This window comes from Bufo bufo, chromosome 3, assembly GCF_905171765.1.
Source record: "Bufo bufo chromosome 3, aBufBuf1.1, whole genome shotgun sequence".
Taxonomy (NCBI): domain Eukaryota; kingdom Metazoa; phylum Chordata; class Amphibia; order Anura; family Bufonidae; genus Bufo; species Bufo bufo.
In genome coordinates, this window is record NC_053391.1 from 293,536,631 (window position 1) to 293,559,515 (window position 22,885).

At 42.1% G+C, this 22,885-nt stretch overlaps 1 protein-coding gene across 1 annotated transcript in view; it reads right to left on the reverse strand.

Annotated features, from left to right (window-relative positions):
- AATF (apoptosis antagonizing transcription factor) overlaps positions 1 to 22,885 on the reverse strand; it is a 309,381-nt gene that overhangs the window by 64,018 nt on the left and 222,478 nt on the right. Inside the window, exon 11 of the mRNA XM_040424193.1 lies at positions 21,223 to 21,294. Coding sequence (XP_040280127.1) covers positions 21,223 to 21,294 — 72 coding nt within the window. The remainder of the gene's footprint in view (positions 1 to 21,222; positions 21,295 to 22,885) is intronic.

Below are 22,885 nucleotides of genomic sequence, written 5' to 3' on the forward strand. Positions count from 1 at the left end.
ACATTTTAATCCATTTTTTCCAGTAACAAAGCAAGGGTTAACAGCCAAACAAAACTCAATATTTATTGCCCTGATTCTTTAGTTTACAGAAACACCCCATATGTGGTTGTAAACTGCTGTATGACCAAACGGCAGGGCGCACAAAGCAAGGAACGCCATATGGTTTCTGGAAGGCAGATTTTGATGGCCTTTATTTTTTACACCATGTCCCATTTGAAGAACCCCTGATGCACCCCTAGAGTAGAAATTCCATAAAAGTGACCACATCTAAGAAACTACACCCCTCAAGGTATTCAAAACAGATTTTACAAGCTTTATTAACCCTTTAGGCGTTCCATAAGATTTAATGGAAAATGGAGATAAAATGTCCGAATTTCACTTTTTGGGAAGATTTTCCATTAGAATAATTTTTTTTTCCAGTAACAAAGCAAGGGTTAACAGGCAAACAAAACTCAACATTTATTACTCTGATTCTGCAGTTTACAGAAACACCCCATATGTGGTTGTAAACTGCTGTACGGGCACACAGCAGGGCGCAGAAGGAAAGGAAAGCCGTTTGGTTTTTGGAAGGCAGATTTTGCTGGATTGGTTTTTAGACACCATGTCCCATTTGAAGCCCCTTGATGCACCCCTAGAGTGGAAACTCCAAAAAAGGTGACCCCATTTTTGAAACTACGGGATAAGGTGGCAGTTTTGTTGGTACTATTTCTGTGCTTCAAATGGGACATGATGTCAAAAAACCAGTCCAGCAAAAACTGCCTTCCAAAAACCCTATGGCGTTCCTTTCCTTCTGTGCCCTGCCGTGTGGCCATACAGCAGTTTACGACCACATATGGGGCATTTCTGTAAACTACAGAATCGGGGCCATAAATATTGAGTTTTGTTTGGCTGTTAACCCTTGCTTTGTTACGGGAAAAAAAGGATTAAAATTGAAAATTTGCCAAAAAATTTCTGTTTTGGCACAGTTTTTTTAATTTTTTTTTATTATTTACAACGTTCATCTGACAGGTTATATCATGTGCTATAGAGCAGGTTCTTATGGACGTGGCGATACCAAATTTATTTAGGTTTTACACAATAATATTTTTGAAACAAAAGGAATATCATGTTTTCGTGTCTCCATAGTCTGAGAGCCATAGTTTTTTCCGTTTTTAGGCGATTGTCTCAGGTTGGGTATCATTTTTGTGGGATGAGATGACATTTAGATTGGCACTATTTTGAGGTGCATATGACTTTTTGATCGCTTGCTATTACACTTTTTATGATGTAAGGTAACAAAAAAATTGCTTTGACGCATTTTTTTTTTTTTTTTACAGTATTCACCTGAGGGGTTATGTCATATGATATTTTCATAGAGCCGGTCGTTATGGACGTGGCGAAACCTAATATGTATACTTTTTTATTTTTTTACGTTTTACACAATAATATCATTTTTGAAACAAAAAAAATATCATGTTTTAGTGTCTCCATAGTCTGAGATGACTGTTAGATTGGTACTATTTTGGGGGGCATACGACTTTTTGACCGCTTGCCATTACACTTTTTGTGATGTAAGGTGACAAAAAAGAGCTTTTTTTACGGTGTTCACCTCAGGGTTTAGGTCATGTAGTATTTTTATAGAGCAGGTTCTTACGGATGCGACGATACCCAATATGTCTACTTTTTTATTTATCTTTTACGTTTAACATAAAAAAGCATTTTTGAAACAAAAAAAAAAAAAATCATGTTTTAGTCTGAGAGCCATAGTTTTTTTTATTTTTTGGGCCACTGTCTGATGTAGGGTCTCATTTTTTGCGGGATGAGGTAACGGTTTGATTGGTACTATTTTGGCGTACATAAGACTTTTTTGATCACTTTTATTACCTTTTTTGGGAAGTAAGGTGGGCAAAATTTCAATTTCATCATAGTTTTTATTTTTTATGGCGTTCACCGTGCGGGAAAAGTAACATGACCGTTTTATAGATCAGGTCGTTACGGACGCGGTGATATCAAACATGTGTAGGGCATATTATTTTTTTAATTTTTAATCAGTGATAAATGTGTTTTTTTATTTTAACTTTTTTTCAATTTTTTTTTTATCCAGACCCACTTGGTTCTTGAAGATCCAGTGGGTCTGATGTCTGTATAATACAGTACAGTACACTATATAGTGTACTGTACTGTATTTTCACTTTACAAAGTCTGATTAGACTTCTGCCTTTAGCAGAAGTCTGATCAGCACCATGGACAGCCGGAAGCCTGTGAAGGCATCCGGTTCCCATGGTAACCATCACTCGCTGCCACAACAGAGCAGTGGGTGATAGGGAGGGAGGGAGGCCCCCTCCCTCTCCCATCGGGGGCTGAAAAGGCACAGCAGCCCCCGATGTGAAAGGGAGGGAGCTCACTCCCTGTTAACCTCTTCCATACAGTGGTCCCTATGGACCGCGGCATGGAAGGGGTTAAACGCCTGACATCTGTGCCAGCACAGATGTCAGGTGTTTCAAGCAGAGTATCAGCAATGTGCTGACACTCTGCAAACCGCTCGGCCATCCTGAGAGAGGGGGCGGGCGGATGATCGAGTGCCTGCCTGCCCCGATGATTGCGGCCCTCCCGCCCGCACCCCTCCCTGCGCCCTGTTCAGTTTCTCCTACTCTATAGCATGTTGCTTGTAGATTACAGTACATTTTTTGGCTTACAGGACCTTTTAGCATTGATCTCCATTGCAAATGACTACAGCATAGTTTTATTTAACAACGAATACACCAAGTACGCACGTATACACCCCAGACAAGTGTCTATCAACCAGGATTCCCAGGAACTGAGTTAAAAGGGGTTCTGCAGTTTTTCCTCTGCATAGATCATCAGCATCTGATCGGCGGGGGTCCAACACCAGGGATCCCTGCCGATCAGCTGTTTGAGAAGGCAGCGGAGCTGGCAGTAGCGCCGCGGCCTTCTCGCTGTTTACAGCAGGCCCAGTGACGTAACGACTAGTATCAATGGCCTGGACGGGGCTGAGCTCTGTTCACTTGATCAGATGCTGTTGATCTATCCAGAGGATAGATAATCAGTTTAAAAAAACTGCAGAACCCCTTTAACAGAACACAGTAACAACAAGACCTGTCACTTTTACAATAGGGAAGGCAAACTGATTTCAGCCTGCTCATAAATGTAGTAAACATAACAGAGGTAAACTATATGACTGGGCATGAATTACACACATGCCTCTCATATCATTACACCAAGCTTTTTTGAGGCAGAATGCTATTAGGGGTTTCCCAGGAGTAGAAACATTTTTTCCAAGGGTTTCTCTCAGCGCTGTACTTACATCTCATGCTGCCCTAGGCACAGACTGAATCCAACCTATTTTATGAGCTGCCACATTTCAAAAATCAATTTTGACAGGTAAAAAGGTCTTCTAACCTGTGGTGCTAGCGTCCCATGCCCGCTGCTGTCCCTCTCCCCTTTGCGGCACCGACGTTGCCCGAGCTACTAACCCACTTCACTCTATTCCGCTGACAGTGCTTAAAGTGTCTTCTGCTCGATCAAAAATCTTCAGGCCTGATCTATAGAGTGGGGGCTTTCGGCCTCTTAAGGGGCCAGCACAAAGGCGCCCAAATTCTTCTCCAGCCTATAGCTGGCTGTCTCAGAGTTCCTAGTTTATCAGTGAAGGTGCGTAACTCTGCCTCACAACCAACACCGATTCTCCGCTACCTGCCCTGACCTTAGAATGTTTCTCATATTTACCCATTGCCTCTGCCCTGATTTCAAACTTGTTTAGTTTCTAATATACATTTGTATGGAGCCTGCCCTGCCCTTGATCTGTCTCCTGATAACGAATATTGCCTGACTCCTTGGTGGTACACGCTAGTGTCTCATCCAAGTGGATCAGCTTCCAACTATACTGGGACCGTCTCAAGAGGTGGCGGCTCCCCTGCCGCGAGTGGAACGAGAATTATTGAGGAAATGATCTTTTGTCCACAAGTGAGAAGACTGGAATTTTCTAAAAACAAAAAAAAAAAACAAACAAAACAAAACAGAGAACCCCTTCAAAAGGGCCACTGAACCAAGAATCCAAACAAAAATGTAACATCTCCTTATGAGTCTTTTGTTATTTGCTCATTTCGTAACATATCACAAAGGAAGACCATACAAAATAAAATAGAGAAACAGTGTATTGTCAGGCTGCAGTCATGTCTTCTTCGCCTCCCTCAACCCTCTAATGCTAATGAACATGAGCTAGGAAGTTTAGGAGGAGGGGACTGTGTTTAGTCTGCATAATTTTTGTCTACACAGTGAGCCCGCCATTTTGTTTGAAGGAATCTCCTAGTTACCAATAGTAAAAAATAAATGAGGTAACAGTGCCAGCCATAGTACTATCTATAGAACATACAGCTGAATAGTCAATATGCCTAATTATGCAGTGATTAGGGATGAGCGAATCTACTTCAGATGAAACATCAGAAGTCTATTTGCATAAAACTTGAGTTTGGTAAAAGTTTTTTTACAGTAGAAATTAATTTCTGAAGTTATTACCCAAAGTAATAATTTCAGCTCATAGGAGCCAATACTCCGTACAATATTCTAACGAAGCAGTGATCATTGTTCCCTTTGATGCATAATTGGGCAGATTTGCCTTTCTAGTATATACTCAGTTATCCTGATATTATATTTATGGATATAGTGTATATTACAAAATGTATTACTAAGTGTGGCCTCCATTTTATCTCTGCAGAGGTTATTACCCAACTTTTGCAGACTACTGAACTCTAAATTTGCCTAGTTATGTAGTGATAAATCCCTTTTTATAGCTAGATCGCCTTGCTGTTCATGGTCCTGAGTGATGTCACAATGGATTTTACAGCGAAACTTTGGCGCAGTCATTACGAAATTTCGCGGAAAACATGCCAGCAGCCACATCTTTTCTGCTTCCCATTCATTTCAATAGGAGACAGTGCTGAGGATTGCAAAGCAGCGGCTTATAGCCATGACCGAGCCAAGAAGGGAACTTTGTTAGGTTGTGAGGTCATGTTAGTGCATATAGACTGATAACCTGTCTCCAGCTACAAATGGAGGTGCAAGAAGGAAGGAGACACTGACTGCAGGAAATCTTCTTTAGCAGATGTCCAAGTAGAAAGAGGTAAAGATAAACTTCCATTTTTCTTCTGTTTTTTCTGGGTTTGGTGTTCTTTTAATACTTTCCTGATACTGCCATTTTTTTTTCCTTTTTGGTTTTTATTACCTTCCTTCCAGGAGCCGTAACTTTTTTATTTTCCTGTTCACATAGCCTTATGAGGGCTTATTTTTTGTGGGACAAGTTGTACTTTTTAATGGCATTATTTAATATTGCATATGATGTAGTGGGGATCTGTAAAGAAAAATCCAAATGGGATGTAATTGGAAAAGAAACAATTTTGCCACAGCTTTATGATTATTTTTTATTTTTTCCCGGCATTCCCTATGCAGTAAAATTGACCTGTTACTTTCATTCTCCAGGTCTGGGAAGGCGGGACGTAAAACGGAAAAACGCAAGGTCCTCTAAGGGTTAAAATTGCACATGACTGGCACTTATTGTAAATTATATTAAAACTGGTATTTCATTAAAACTTCCTGTTCCACTAGGTATTGATCTTGGTCCAAAAATACAACTTGGGATAAATCCAGATACATTACAACAAAGGAGAAGGAGAGAAATTAACTTGGATAATGCTGACAGTTGCAATAAGCATTTGTACAGGTCTCTCAAAAGTGGAATCATTTAGGGACGTAGAGGCTTGATATACTCAGTATGTCCTTAGCTCTGTCTAACAGAGTTATGTTCTGACAAGGAGATAAAAAAGTACTTGGACAACTGATCCAAAGTTTTTATTATCTTCACACCTCGCCACCCCCTAACATGGATTTTACAATTTCACAATTTTTAGTGACCAGGCAATTGTAAGCCATCATCCTTAAAGGATATGGACACCTTTGTAAAATTTTTTTTTTTTTTTACACAAATTAACTGGTTCTGTTTATGTATCTTTTCTCGTTTTTGATCTACAGCCTGCTGTGCTTCCTATATACAGCAGGCTGCTCTCAGTGGAATTACAGAGAATCAGTCATCTCACGGATTATCTGTAACCACTCCTGGCTCCACACGGGAGCGCACATTGTCTCCCTCTCTCTCCTACAGCTCCCCCATCCCCTTTAGGATAGCAGAGCGGTGCAGACTGTCAGCTGTAACATACAGCTGACAGTCTGCTTCAAACTGCAGACATAACCCCTTCCATGCCGCGGTCCTTAGGGACTGCTGTATGGAAGGGGCTAACCATTGGGCCGCTGCTCTGCTGTGGCAGCGGCCCGACGGCCCAATGCTGTGGCATTAACCCCCCCCTTTCCCCTCTTTAGGATGGCCATCACCCCTCAGCCCTAAGGGCTAACCATCAGGCCGCTGCTCTGCCCCCCTCCTCCCCTCCCAATGGCAGAGCAGCACGAGCCTGATCAGGTTTAGTGTGAGTTCAATACACTGCAGTACACTATACAGTGTACTGCAGTGTATTGCAGAGACATCAGACCCACTGGATATTCAAGAACCAAGTGGGTCTGGGTAAAAAAAAAAGTGTAGAAAAATAAATTAAAAAAAAGGTAAAAATTATTATTTTTTTTAAATAAAAATCTAACTTCCTATCCGCACATATAATTGGTTAAAATTTTTTGGCATTGCTGCGTCCATAATGACCTTCTCTATAAAAAATATCACATAAGCTAACCCGTCTGATGAACACTGTAAAAAATATATAAAAACCGTGCCAAAAGAAAAAATGTATCACCTTCAACATACAAAGTGTAATACCAAGCAATCAAAAAGTCATGTGCCCCAAAACGGTACCAATCTCATCCTGCAAAAAATTAGCCCCTACATAAGACAATCACCCAAAAAATTAAAAAGATATGGCTTTCAGAAAATGGACACTAAAACATATATATTTTTTAAATGCTCTTATTGTGTAAAACAAAAAAAAATAATATATATATATATATATATATATATATATATAATTATAAATAAATAAAAAAAAAGAGACATATTAGGTATCACCACATCCGTAACAATCTGCTCTTTAAAAATATCACATGAGCCAACCCGTCTGGTGAACACCTTAAAATAAATTTAATAAAAACTGTGCCAAAAAAAAACCAATTTTTTATCACCTTACAACATATAAAGTGTAATACCAAGCAATCAAAAAGTCATATGTGCCCTAAAATAGTACCAAACAGTCATCTCATTCCGCAAAACATGAGACCCTACATAAGACAATTGCCCAAAAAATAAAAATAAAATATTGCTTTCAGAAAATGGAGCCACAAAATTTTTTTTTTCCAAAATGCCTTTATTGTGTAAAATACAATTTCAAAAATGCACATTAGGTATCGCCGTGTATGTAATGACCTCTATAAAAATATTATGTGATCCAATCCGTCTGGCGAACGCGATAAAAAACAAAAATGAAAAAATGTGCCCAAAAAAAATAAATTTTTTATCACCTTACAACACAAAAAGTGTAATACCAAGTGATCAAAAATCATGTGCCCCAAAATGGTACCAATCAAACCGCCATCTCATCCCGCCAAAAATAAGACTCTACCTAAGACAATCGTCCAAAAAATGGCGATTAGAAAATGGAGACACAAAAACATGATTTTTTTTTCCAAAAAGGTCTTTTATTGTGTGAAACCAAAATAAAAAAAAAAAAATAGACATATTAGGTATCACCGCGTCCGTTACGACCTGCTCTATAAAAATATAACACGATCTACCCTGTCAGGTGAACATTGTAAAAGACAAAAAAATAAAAACTGTGCCAGAACAGCCATTTTTTGGTTACCTTGCCTCACAAAAAGCGTTATATATATATATATATATATATATACACATACATACACACACACACATGCAACTACCTCTAGCAAAAGCTTTTTTATACTGCTGGAGTAACCCTAAAATATATTTATGACAATGGCAGCACATCAGGCCAAATATAAATACAGTGTTTTTCTTTTTTCTCCTTTGTGAGACTGCTGCCATTATTTTTTATTTTTAGATTGTCCTTGATTTGTTGCCAGATCCATTCGCCTGCACCTCCATACAGTGAGGAACAGAAATATTTGAACACCCTGCGATTTTGCAAATTCTCCCACTTAAAAATCATGGCGTTGTCTGAAATTCATATTGTAGATTCATTCCCACTCAGAGAGAGAATAAAAAAAAATAATAATCCAGGAAATCACATTGAATGATTTTTAAAGAATTTAATTGTCTTGCACTGCTGAACATAAGTATTTGAACACCTGAGAAAATCAGTGTTAATATTTGGTACAGAAGCCTTTGTTTGCAATTACAGAGGTCAAAAAAGTTTCCTGTAGTTCTTGACCAGGTTCGCACACACAATGCAACAGGGATTTTGGCCCACTCCTCCACACAGATCTCCTCTAGATCTGTCAGGTTTCGGGGCTGTCGCTGAGCAACACAAAGTTTCAGCTCCCTCCAAAGTTGTTCTATTGGATTTTGGTCTGGAGACTCCAGAACCTTGATATGCTTCTTACGGAGCCACTCCTTGGTTATCCTGGCTGTGTGCTTCGGGTCGTTGTCATGTTGGAAGACCCAGCCACGACCCATCTTCAATGCTCTGACTGAGGGAAGGAGCTTGTTGCTCAAAATCCCACAATAAATGGCCCCATTCATCCTCTCCTTAATAAAGTGCAGTCGTCCTGTCCCCTTTGCAGAAAAGCACCCCCAAAGCATGATGTTACCACCCCCATGCTTCGCCAGTAGGGATGGTGTTCTTGGGATGCAACTCATCCTTTTTCCTCCAAACATGACGAGTGAAGTTTAGACCAAAAAGTTCTACTTTGGTCTCATCTGACCACGTGACTTTCTTCCATGCCTCCTCTGGATTATCCAGATGGTCATTGGCAAACTTCAGATGGGCCTGGACATGTGATGACTTGAGCAGGGGAACCTTCCGTGCAATGCATGATTTGAAACCATGACGGTGTAGTGTTCTAGCGACAGTGACCTTTGAAACTGTGGTCCCAGCTCTCTTCATGCCATTGCCCAGCTCCTCCCTTGTGCTTCTGGGCTGATTCCTCACCTTTCTTATCATCAGTAATACCCCACGAAGTGAGATCTTGCATGGAGTCCCAAGTCTGAGGGAGACTGACAGTCTTTAGCCTCTTCCCTTTTCTAACAATTGCTCCAACAGTTGACCTATTTTCACCTAGCTGCTTGGCAATTGTCCCGTAGCCCTTTCTAGCCTTGTGGAGGTCCACAATTTTGTCTCTGGTGTCTTTTGACAGCTCTTTGGTCTTGCCCATGGTAGTAGTTGGCATCTGACTGACTGTGGGGTGGACAGGTGTCTTTAAAGAGCTCAGACAGGTGCTACTAAGTTAGATTAATGAGTGGAGTAGAGGTGGACTTTTTAAAGGCACAGTAACATGTCTTTGAGAGCCAGAATTCTTGCTGTTTCTCAGGTGTTCAAATACTTATGTTCAGCAGTGCAAGACAAATAAATGCTTTAAAAATCATACAATGTGATTTCCTGAATCTTTTTTTTTATTCTGTCTCTCAGAGTAGGAATGTACCTACTATGTGAATTTCAGACCCCTCCATGATTTCTAAGTGGGAGAACTTGCAAAATCGCAGGGTGTTCAAATACTTCTGTTCCTCACTGTATGGAGGTACAGGCAAATGAAACTGGCAACAAATCAAGGACAATCTAAAAATAAAAAATAATGGCAGCACTCTGACAAAAAAATTTGAAAAAAGAAAAACACTTTATTCACCCCTATAACAGAATTCTTAGATAACCTGAACCTTGTATGCCAAACTTGAAACAATAGTCTCAATGTTTCAGCTTATAGGTTGAAAAAAAGGCTCTGTGAATGAGCTGAAAACTGTGCGATCACAGGAGTGAATAAAGTGTTTGAGAGTGCTGTCATTTTTTAAAAATATATATATAGATCTATAGTCATTTTTTCAAACTGGTGTAATGTAGAACTGGCTTAGTTGTCCCTAGCAACCAGATTCCACCTTTCATTTTTCACAGCTCCTTTGGAAAATGATAGGAGGAATCTGATTGGTTGCTATGGGTGACAAACAGTTTTCCTTTGCATTCGTTTTGATAAATCTCCCCCTCCGTGTACTTCTATGTGTACATAGCATTGTGTCGTCACACTGTACTAATCTGTGTGGGACAAGTGACAGCTCACTGTGCGGACTGCACACAATACTGTATTCAGAACAGAGTGCATGTAGTGAGAGCTGTCAGTAATGAGATCTATATCAGGCTTAGGCCCCTTGCAGACGAGCGTTTGTCACGCTGTGACTCCGCAGCGCAGCTCCTGGCCTGACCTCCCAGCACCGATAGGGTCACACGGCATTATATTGATTTATGATGCTATGCAACCCTTACAGTTCTGGAATGTATTGGATAACACTGGCAGCATTATGTCATTCCAGAACTGTAAGGGTTACATATCATCATAAATCAATATAATGCTATGTGACCCCGTCAGTGCTGGGAGGTCAGGCCGGGAGCTGCGCTGCGGACTCGCAGCGTGACAAACGCTTGTCTGCAAGGGGCCTTATAATGCCATGGTTCTGATAATAATAATGGACTTTCTACAGAATGGAAAGTGAGAAATAGATCTGCTGATTAAAAACAGTCTGTATGGAAGTGGCTGATAGCTGTGCTGTGTAACAGGATATGGGGGCGGGGCAGCAGAGCTTGTGCTGATGCATGTGAAATCAACAGGAACGCCAACAGAGATGAGGAATCATGAGGAACAGTGAGTGAATCACATAGAAGAGCATTTCTGAGTGCATGTGAAGCAAAGCTAATACCAGTAAACGAACAAGTGCAATTTTATTGTGTGCTGCATTATGGTAAGATATTGGGTTATTGATTTTTAGTGCACAAATGTGTCCATAGCCTTTTAAGAGGTTTTCTGCTTTTCTCATATTAACAGTTTGTAAGGCTTAAAAAAGACATCTGCCCATCGAGTTCAGCCTGTTATCCTTCAAGTTGATCCAACAGGAGCCAAAAAAAGCTGATTTTCTTCATATTAGGGGGAAAAATGTCTTCCCAACTCCAGTCAGGCAATCAGAATAACTCATTGGATCAATCACCCTCCTCCAGAAATCTAATAACTATAACCTGTAATATTATTACACTCTAGAAATACATCGAGGCCTCTCTTGAACTCTTTTGGTGAATTCACCATCACCACCTCCTCAGGCAGACAGTACCATAGTCTCACTGTCCTGGAAATAAATAGATGATGGGAGAGATCTCTGTACTGACCTCTGATATTTTTATACATAGTTATTAGATCTCCTCTCAGTCGTCTTATTTCTAAAGTGAACAACACTAATTTTGATAATCTTTCTGGGTACTGAGGTACACCCAGTCCAGTTATTACTTTAGTTGTCCTCCTCTGAACCCTCTCCATCTCTGCCTTGTTCACAGGAGCCAAGAACTGTACACAGTACTCCATGTGTGTTCTGACTAGTGAGTTGTAAAGTGGCAGGACTTATGGGGGTCATTTAAACTGAAATACGCCTTTATTTCAGGTTAACCAATGCGCCACAATGTGCAACATTTCCCTGCTCACGCCAGGTCTAAAAAAGTGAGCGTGGCGAGGGAAGGGGACGGACCAGGAGGCCAGTCTAATTTACCATTTTATATGCCTGTTTTAGGTGTAGAAAAAGGTCTAAATGTAAGCCAACTAGGAAGCTGGCTTACAATTAGAAGCGGCGCTGGATGCACCGAAGTTATGTAGAGGCTTGTACCTTTACATAACTTCGGTGATCCACTGCCAGAGCCCAGGGGCTTTAGACCGTCTTCTAAAACCCTATCGATGTTAAACCTCATCTGCCACTTCTCTGCCCAAGCCTCCAATCTATCCAGATCCATCTGTAGCAGTATATACTGTCCTCTTCTGTGTTAATTACTTTACACAGTTTAGGGTCATCTTCAAAAATTTATATTTTGCTTTGCAAGCCTTTTACAAGATCATTAATATATTGGAGAACAGGGCCCAATACCGACACCTGTGGTACCCCACTAGTGACGGTGACCCAATCTGAGTATGTACTGTTAAAGTGGTTGTTCGGGTTCAAAGCTGAACCCGGACATACCCCAATTTTCACCCAGGAAGGCCCTGTGATATGAGCATCAGAGCATTTCAAGGTCTGATGCTCTCTCTTGCCCTGGGCTGAATCGTGCAGGGCAAGGGCTCCTTTGATTATGTTTTTACACTGCTAGGTGGAGGCTTCCACCCAGCAGTGTATACTGTGACGTCACCCGCTCTGACGTGTTGGCTTTAGCACTGCCCTAACCGTTTTACGGGCTAGGGCAGCACTAAATCTTCGGATATCCATAAAAAGCCCTTGCCCTGCGTGGTTCATTCCTGGCGGTACGCGTGGGGCAGTTTTTGAAAATGCTCACTTTTTAGCCTGGGACTAATTGTAAATTTCATCTACAGGTATAGCGATACATTCATTGATGTCACATTACCATTACTATAATTGGTTGTTTTCTCTCCTTATATGTTTCTATATTGTCCCTGGCTATATACTCTCTGTCCCTATCTTTCACTTAGTGAGCTATATGTCTGTGCTTGGTCACATATTTTTCGGTTTTCTGTGGCTCTGTTTGCATTGTTTATCGGTTTAAAACCATGCTTGCACTCTATGCTATGGTGAGTGTGTCCCCTTTCTCCATTATTATTATTCTGCACTATACTGTTTACAGCATCTCCTTCCCGTTCACTTGAATGGTACTGAGCAATTACAGTAGTTACATTCTGTCCCATTCAAGTGAATGGGATAAAAGAGCTATAATTACACCTTTTCAACACTGCAATGTCAATGGTGAGAAGGTAAACGGAAGAGAATGCAGCAATTACAGAGGCGCTGTATTCTCTTCAAATACCTGATCGACGGTGGGGCTTGGAGTCGGGCTCCCACAGATCTGATATTGATAACCTGTCCTATTGGTTGTCTAGTAGCTCCTCTGTGGTACTAAATGTTCTGTACCGTTCTCTGTCTGTGCCAGGGTCAAGTGAGCAGGGACTTCCTTTTATTTTTCAGGTACATGTATGTACTATGCAATACCCTGAAGAAGCTCCAGCCCTCACCATAGAAAGTTTACAGCTTCCAGCATCTATTCGTCTGTTTTATTAAGGACTTGCTTTATATCTTGGTTATCTGCTTATTTGTCTTAAAACTTAATTTTTCTTATTTTGGAAAGATGTTTTTGATCTTTGGAACCAATTACTGTTTTTCCATAGAGTTATGGACCCAGGTTACAATGGTTTTAACTTACAATGGTCATATCCTGGAGCCAATTAATATTATGACTTGAGGGATCACTGTATGGCGATGTACTTTACAGCAGCCACATGGACCATATTATAATAGACAGTCGATGTTAATGGCATGTTCGGTGACTTGTACAAAGGTCATTTTGCAGAGAGGTGGAGGAAATAAGCTATGCCTATTACCCATTGTGAATGGTGGATCATGTGTTATTTATAAATGTTACTTTTCATTGTAATTCTGCTCGTGATGATAATGAGATGATTACATAGAAGTGATCCCCACAGTACAGTAAGGGTCAGCCAATTATTGCAAAATGCAAGATATCAGGATTTTCTTTTTTAAATATTGTAGAAGGCTTGCACAGTAAAATATAATTTTTGCAGATGACACTAAACTGTGTAAAGTAATTAACACTGAAGAGGACAGTATATACTGCTACAGATGTATCTGGATAGATTGAAGGTTTGGGCAAAGAAGTGGCAGAGGAGGTTTAACACTGACAGATGTAAGGTTATGCACATGGGAAGGAATAATGCAAGTCACCAGTACATACTAAATGGTACAACACTGGGTAACACTGACATGGAAAAGGACCTAGCAATTTTAGCTGACAGCAAACTAAACTGTAGAAAGCAGTGTCAGGCAGCTGCTGCCAAGGCCAATAAGATAATGGGTTGCATCAAAAGGGGCATAGATGCCCGTGATGAGAACATAGTCCTGCCCCTTTATAAATAACTAGTCAGACCACACATGGAGTACTGTGTACAATTCTAGGCTCCTGTGAACAAGGCAGACATAGCAGAGCTGGAGAGGGTTCAGAGGAGGGCAACTAACGTAGTAACTGGAATGGGTGGACTACAGTACCCAGAAAGATAAATCAAAATTAGGGTTATTCACTTTAGAAAAAAGACAACTGAGGGGAGATCTAATAACTATGTATAAATATATCAGGGGTCAGTACAGATCTCTCCCATCTATTTATCCCCAGGACTGTGACGAGGGGACATCATCTGCGTCTGGAGGTAAGAAGGTTTGTACACAAACATAGAAGAGGATTCTTTACGGTAAGAGCAATGAGACATGGAACTCTCTGCCTGAGGAGGTGGTGATAGTGAGTTCACTAAAAGAGTACAAGAGGGGCCTGGGTGTATTTTTGGAGTGTGATAATATTACAGGTTATAGTTACTAGAGATGGGTCGTTGATCCAGGGAGTTATTATGATTGCCTGTTTGGAGTTGGGAAGGAATTTTTCCCCTAAAGTGGGTAAAATTGGCTTCTACCTCAGGTTTTTTTTTGCCTTCCTCTGGATCAACTTTCAGGATAACAGGCTGAACTGGATGGACAGCCTTATAAACTATGCTACTATGTAAATATAGTGGTATGGACAATTAAAAAAAACATCAAATATTCTTTAAAAATATTTAACAAAATACTTTATTCATTTTCTGGTGATTTCCTTTAACCAGTTCAATACCAAACCATTTTCTCTGTCCATGACCAGGCACATTTTCAGTTGTTTTTAATATATGTGGCATTTTAGAACCAATACCTCTAGTTGTTTGTTGTTTTTCGTTGTTTTTTTTAGTACACATTGGGATTTCATTTCTCTGTTTTGTGAGTACACAGCAATGGGGAAAGGAGGATGGTATCCTATTTCTGTCTTTTCTATGGGGGTCCCAACTCACAACCAGCTCCCTGTTACTGAACAATCCTCAAGCAGCTGCCAACTCTGTAAGGACTTCAGAAATGCCCTTGCAGAGTTATATGCAGACACCCCAGTTTAGTGTCATTCAAACTTAGACGGGACTCCAAATCAATACGGAGCGTAAGGCTACATGCACATGACACTCATCCGTTTTTATTTTTTTGCGGATCCATTGTAACAATGATTAAAACGGACAAGAATAGGACATGTTCTATTTTTTTTTTTGCGGGGCTACGGAACGGACATACGGATGCGGATAGCACACGGTCTGCTGTCCGCATTTTTTGCGGACCCATTGAAATGAATAAATCTGCTTCCTATCAGCAAAAAAACAAAAAAAAAAAAAACGGACGGACACGGAAACCAAATGCGTTCGTGTGCATGAGGCCTAAACCAGCGCACGCTTCAGTCCACTTTAGCTCATATGTAATCCAAAGTAAAGGAGGAAGGCAGCACACGTACTGGATTGCAAAAGATAAAGTGGCTTTTTGTTCCTGGTAGTTTGATCCAGTGATGCAATGTTTCAGCTTAACAGAAGGCGTCTTCAATCAAGTACGTGTGTGCTGCCTTCCCTTTTCTTTATAGTCATTTGACGGTCCACAACTGGCTAATGTGAATACATACACACAGGTTGCGCCAAGCTTATTGTTATCACACTTTCTATATGTAATGACATTTTGTACTTCTTAGTATGTATGTTAGTTTCAACAACATGCCTTAAAAAAACTGCTGACTTTGGATCATATAAATATGATTTCACCATACATATACACTTACCTAAAGAATTATTAGGAACACCATACTAATACGGTGTTGGACCCCCTTTTGCCTTCAGAACTGCCTTAATTCTACGTGGCATTGATTCAGCAAGGTGCTGATAGCATTCTTTAGAAATGTTGGTCCATATTGATAGGATAGCATCTTGCAGTTGATGGAGATTTGAGGGATGCACATCCAGGGCACGAAGCTCCTGTTCCACCACATCCCAAAGATGCTCTATTGGGTTGAGATCTGGTGACTGTGGGGGCCATTTTAGTACAGTGAACTCATTGTCATGTTCAAGAAACCAATTTGAAATGATTCGAGCTTTGTGACATGGTGCATTATCCTGCTGAAAGTAGCCCTCAGAGGATGGATACATGTTCTCATTCTGTTTACGCCAAATTCGGACTCTACCATTTGAATGTCTCAACAGAAATCGAGACTCATCAGACCAGGCAACATTTTTCCAGTCTTCAACAGTCCAATTTTGGTGAGCTCGTGCAAATTGTAGCCTCTTTTTCCTATTTGTAGTGGAGATGAGTGGTACCCGGTGGGGTCTTCTGCTGTTGTAGGCCATCCGCCTCAAGGTTGTGTGTGTTGTGGCTTCACAAATGCTTTGCTGCATACCTCGGTTGTAACAAGTGGTTATTTCAGTCAACGTTGCTCTTCTATCAGCTTGAATCAGTCGGCCCATTCTCCTCTGACCTCTAGCATCCACAAGGCATTTTTGCCCACAGGACTGCCGCATACTGGATGTTTTTCCCTTTTCACACCATTCTTTGTAAACCCTAGAAATGGTTGTGCGTGAAAATCCCAGTAACTGAGCAGATTTTGAAATACTCAGACCGGCCCGTCTGGTACCAACCACCATGCCACGCTCAAAATTGCTTAAATCACCTTTCTTTCCCATTCTGACATTCAGTTTGGAGTTCAGGAGATTGTCCTGACCAGGACCACACCCCTAAATGCATTGAAGCAACTGCCATGTGATTGGTTGACTAGATAATTGCATTGATGAGAAATAGAACAGGTGTTCCTAATAATTCTTTAGGTGAGTATGTTTCACTAAACCTGTATTGTTAAAATATAAAACAAGTATCCGTTTTTAACTGACAAGGACAATATACCATCTGCAATGCAATAATAAACTGCATCTAAACAGGCAGCATAGAAAATACATTAGAAACATTTAACATCAGAAACATGATATACTGGCGTTGTGTGTATATGTTGCGATAATAAGTGCAGCAATGTAGAAAATGTTTGCTCAGTAAATGTAAGTCTTATCTCTACTTAATTTCCATCTCCAATACCTCTGTGAGAGCTGTCAGGTTAGTGAAAGCTGGGTCGCCCTGACTGTATAATGATAGTAGCTTCCGGGTGAGAGAAGGCTGTATGCAGCTATAAAGAACAGAGATCATTAGCTCTTCAGTTCTTCTCTAGACTGCAGTGAATTGCTGGCTCCAAGTTATGCTGACAATGCTAGAAGAAGCATTGGCCCAATTGCAAAAATCATCCAGCGAATGAACGGCTCTAACAAAGCAACAGATAAAACATTTGAAATAAATAGTATGGTGTGAAATCAGACGCTATCCATATACAATAGACAGCTGAAATTAAAAAGGACGCACGAACTAAGATCCAAGTAAAAAGACTGCATTTCAATAAATAATGATTACTGAATCTGCAATTACGTTAAAAGGCGTTGTAAAGACTAAGGCTCCATTCACACGTCCGCAAAATGGGCCCACATCCGTTCCACAATTTTGCGGAACGGGTGCGGACCCATTCATTCTCTATAGGGACGGAATGGATGCGGACAGCACACAGTGTGCTGTCCGCATCTGCGGTGCGCGGCCCCGATCTTTGGGTCCGCAGCTCCGCAAAAAGATAGAGCATGTGCTATTCTTGTCCGCAGCTTGCGGACAAGAATAGGCATTTCTATGGGGGTGCCGGGCTGGTGTGTTGCGGACCCGCAATTTGTGGGTCCGCAACACAGCACAGACGTGTGAATGCAGCCTTAGTCTACTTTCACACTCGCGTTTTGGCTTTCCATTTGTGAGATCCGTTCAGGTACAGAGGGGCCTGTCTGATTACATTACAGCAGGTACAGAGGGGCCTGTCTGATTACATCACAGCAGCTACAGAGGGGCCTGTCTGATTACATTACAGCAGGTACAGAGGGGCCTGTCTGATTACATCACAGCAGGTACAGAGGGGCCTGTCTGATTACATCACAGCAGGTACAGAGGGGCCTGTCTGATTACATCACAGCAGGTACAGAGGGGCCTGTCCGATTACATCACAGCAGGTACAGAGGGGCCTGTCTGATTACATCACAGCAGGTACAGAGGGGCCTGTCTGATTACATCACAGCAGGTACAGAGGGGCCTGTCTGATTACATCACAGCAGGTACAGAGGGGCCTGTCTGATTACATCACAGCAGGTACAGAGGGGCCTGTCTGATTACATCACAGCAGGTACAGAGGGGCCTGTCCGATTACATCACAGCAGGTACAGAGGGGCATGTCTGATTACATCACCGCAGGTACAGAGCGGCCTGTCTGATTACATCACAGCAGGTACAGAGGGGCCTGTCCGATTACATCACAGCAGGTACAGAGGGGCCTGTCCGATTACATCACAGCAGGTACAGAGGGGCCTGTCCGATTACATCACAGCAGGTACAGAGGGGCCTGTCCGATTGCATCACAGCAGGTACAGAGGGGCCTGTCCGATTACATCACAGCAGGTACAGAGGGGCCTGTCCGATTACATCACAGCAGGTACAGAGCGGCCTGTCTGATTACATCACAGCAGGTACAGAGGGGCCTGTCTGATTACATCACAGCAGGTACAGAGGGGCCTGTCCGATTACATCACAGCAGGTACAGAGGGGCCTGTCTGATTACATCACCGCAGGTACAGAGCGGCCTGTCCGATTACATCACAGCAGGTACAGAGGGGCCTGTCTGATTACATCACAGCAGGTACAGAGGGGCCTGTCCGATTACATCACAGCAGGTACAGAGGGGCCTGTCCGATTGCATCACAGCAGGTACAGAGGGGCCTGTCCGATTACATCACAGCAGGTACAGAGGGGCCTGTCCGATTACATCACAGCAGGTACAGAGCGGCCTGTCTGATTACATCACAGCAGGTACAGAGGGGCCTGTCTGATTACATCACAGCAGGTACAGAGGGGCCTGTCCGATTACATCACAGCAGGTACAGAGGGGCCTGTCTGATTACATCACCGCAGGTACAGAGCGGCCTGTCTGATTACATCACAGCAGGTACAGAGGGGCCTGTCTGATTACATCACAGCAGGTACAGAGGGGCCTGTCCGATTACATCACAGCAGGTACAGAGGGGCCTGTCCGATTACATCACAGCAGGTACAGAGGGGCCTGTCCGATTGCATCACAGCAGGTACAGAGGGGCCTGTCCGATTACATCACAGCAGGTACAGAGGGGCCTGTCCGATTACATCACAGCAGGTACAGAGCGGCCTGTCTGATTACATCACAGCAGGTACAGAGGGGCCTGTCTGATTACATCACAGCAGGTACAGAGGGGCCTGTCCGATTACATCACAGCAGGTACAGAGGGGCCTGTCCGATTACATCACAGCAGGTACAGAGGGGCCTGTCCGATTACATCACAGCAGGTACAGAGGGGCCTGTCCGATTACATCACAGCAGGTACAGAGCGGCCTGTCCGATTACATCACAGCAGGTACAGAGCGGCCTGTCTGATTACATCACAGCAGGTACAGAGGGGCCTGTCTGATTACATCACAGCAGGTACAGAGGGGCCTGTCCGATTACATCACAGCAGGTACAGAGGGGCCTGTCCGATTACATCACAGCAGGTACAGAGGGGCCTGTCTGATTACATCACAGCAGGTACAGAGGGGCCTGTCTGATTACATCCCAGCAGGTACAGAGGGGCCTGTCTGATTACATCACAGCAGGTACAGAGGGGCCTGTCTGATTACATCACAGCAGGTACAGAGGGGCCTGTCTGATTACATCACAGCAGGTACAGAGCGGCCTGTCTGATTACATCACAGCAGGTACAGAGGGGCCTGTCCGATTACATCACAGCAGGTACAGAGGGACCTGTCTGATTACATCACAGCGGGTACAGAGGGGCCTGTCCGATGACTTTTCCTAGGCCAATGCTGGCATGTTCATGTATCACGAGGCCTAGGAGCAGCTGATCTGTGGGGTTCCTGGATGTCGGACCCCAACCGTTTAGATACTGATGATCTATCCACAGGATAGGTCATCAGTATAAAAGACCTGGGAAAAGCTTTTAACTCCTACAGAAAATATATAGGTAAATAAAATAACTGAAATCATCAAATGATGAAAATTATCAGTCACAGTGACCAGGTAGGCTGCAAAACTAAAACTAAGGGGCCCAATGTCAGGAAACCCCATCACCATTATAAACCAGCTTGAATCACTGATACAGGGGAAGGATCCAGGAATGCATGTAGTTTATCACAAAGATCCTAGAATCTGCATTCAGAAGCAGAAACAGAGGTGCCAGACCACGCTATGTTCTTCTGACTGGTCTGCAACACCTAAATGATTCTGTTACATCAACCACATCTGTAAATCTATCTGTATTTGGAATGAACATGCATTAAGGGAATATGTATAACTGCTTTTATTAAGAAACCATTTTGTCAGATTTCTTTACGATTTTGAGTAGGGTTGAGCAAACCCGAACTGCAAAGTTCGGGTACCCAGACCCGGACTTTTTCACTGAAGTTCGGGTTCGGTGATCTTATTATTTTCCGTTATAACGGAAAATAATAGCATTCTTAAGACAGAATGCAGAATAAAATGGCCATGGAGGGGTTAAAAATCATTTAATAAAACTCACCTCATCCACTTGATCGCGCAGGTCTTCTTTCTTCAGGACCTGCGTCACCGCGCTCACCACGTGGTGAGTGCAGTGACTTCACCGCAGGTCCTGCTGATTGAAGATAGGTCCTGAAGAAAGACCTGCGCGATCAAGTGGATGATGTGAGTTTATTATTTTTAACGTCTTCATGGCCATTTTATTTAGCATTCTGTCTTAAGAATGCTACTATTTTCCGTTATAACCATATTATATTGGAAAATAAAGTGAAGGTCGGGTCCCCGAACTTTGACCTGACGTTCAGCCAAACCCGAACTTTCACGGGTTCGCTCATCCCTAATTTTGAGTTAAAAATAAACAAGTACTGGGTAAGAAGACCAAGGCTTGTTCAGACAATGTCTTGCTATGACAGTTGTGACAAATGGTGAACTGATAAGAAAAAAAAAAAAAAACAGGACAGCAGAATGAAGAACAAGTCAATGTCATGCTTTCATGGAGGCACTAGATAAACATTATTAGTCTATTACTCACCTGGCCTCATCATTCATTGTGCTGTGGCCAATAGGAGCCATGAAGCTCACCAACTTGCTATGTACATGGTATCTGCATAAAGCAATAACAAAAGGTTATTTATAAGACTAACAAATTACAACTTCCCCATACTGTATGTTTCATTATATGCAGGGAAAATGCCTTTATAATATATTTTGACATGATATGAATTAGAAATGAACGAATTTCATATTTTGAAATTCATTCACGCTTCGTTTACTGGTAAAAGGTGAATTGCGTTATGGATTCCGTTACCACGGACCATAATGCAGTTCTATGACGGAATGCCTTTAGAGGCATCCCGTTATTTATTCCGTCATAATAGAAGTCTGTAGGCTGCAAAACGGATTCGTTCCATTTCAGTTATGCAGGGAAGTTCTCTCCTGCATAACGGAAACGGGACGGATCCGTTTTGTAGCCTACAGACTTCTATTATGACAGAATGAGTAACGGAATGCCTCTAAAGGCATTCCGTCATAGAACTGCATTATGGTCCGTGGTAACGGAATCCATAACGCAATTCACCTTTTACCAGTAAACGAAGCGTGAACGAATTTCATAATCTGAAATTCGCTCATCTCTAATATGAATGTTAGCTGCATGTAAATAAGTATAGAATTCACAATGTTTCACAGGTCAATTTTCAATTTATAAACAACAAGCACTATTCCTAGATGAAGAAGGCAATTTATACTGGTAAATTCTACCTGGAGAGGCCCGCAAGCCACAATTTCTTAGTGTCACCTTATCCATATAGGCACAAAACACCCTGGGAAGACATGCAAAGAACCACAGGCCTTATCTTACAGGCATTCAACTATGTTAAAAATTATGTTACCTTTATTGTGCAGGTCAGTGTGATTACACTAATACATGTACCAAATTTATAGTTTGTCCTGCATGTGGACTTGGGAGCTGAAGGCATCTGTGTTGGTCCCATGTTCATATGTGCCCACAATGCTGAGAAAATGGTTTTCATGCAAATTAAACTTTAGGAGCAACGGGGCGTTGCCATTACATCTAGAGGCTCCTCGCTCCACAACTGTCACATCCTCTGCACTTTGACTGACAGGGCCAGGAGTGATGATGTATTCTCTGGCTGATTCTGCCAAACTGCAGAGGGTATGGCAGTTTCAGAGAGAGCAGAGGTTCTAGGAGTAATAGCAACACCCCTGTTGCTCCTAGAGGTTAATTTGCATATATTTTATCAGCAATGTGGGCACATATGAACACACAACCAACACAGATGCCTTCAGCTGCAGTGGCAATGGCTCTTTTATTAGATCCGGTGACTTACCAGGTCTCTGCTAGGCGGAGATTTCCACCTAGTAGTGTTGCCAGTGATGTCACCGGCACTAATGGGTGGGCTTTAGCGCTGCCCTAGCCTGTAAAACATGCTAAGGCAGCGCTAAAGCCTGCCCATCAGTGCCGGTGACGTCACCGGAAACAATGCTAGGTGGAAGTCTCTGCCTAGCAGTGCAAGTTTGTAAATGCTTAGGTGCTCCTCTCAGAGGGGTTGCCTGGGTAAAGAAGGGGTTATGTCCGGGTTCAGCTCTGAACCCGGACAACCCCTTTAATACTTTTGTTTAAAAAATATTCTACTTCTATTTGACTTATATTTTTAGATTCCTTTGGGGACTTG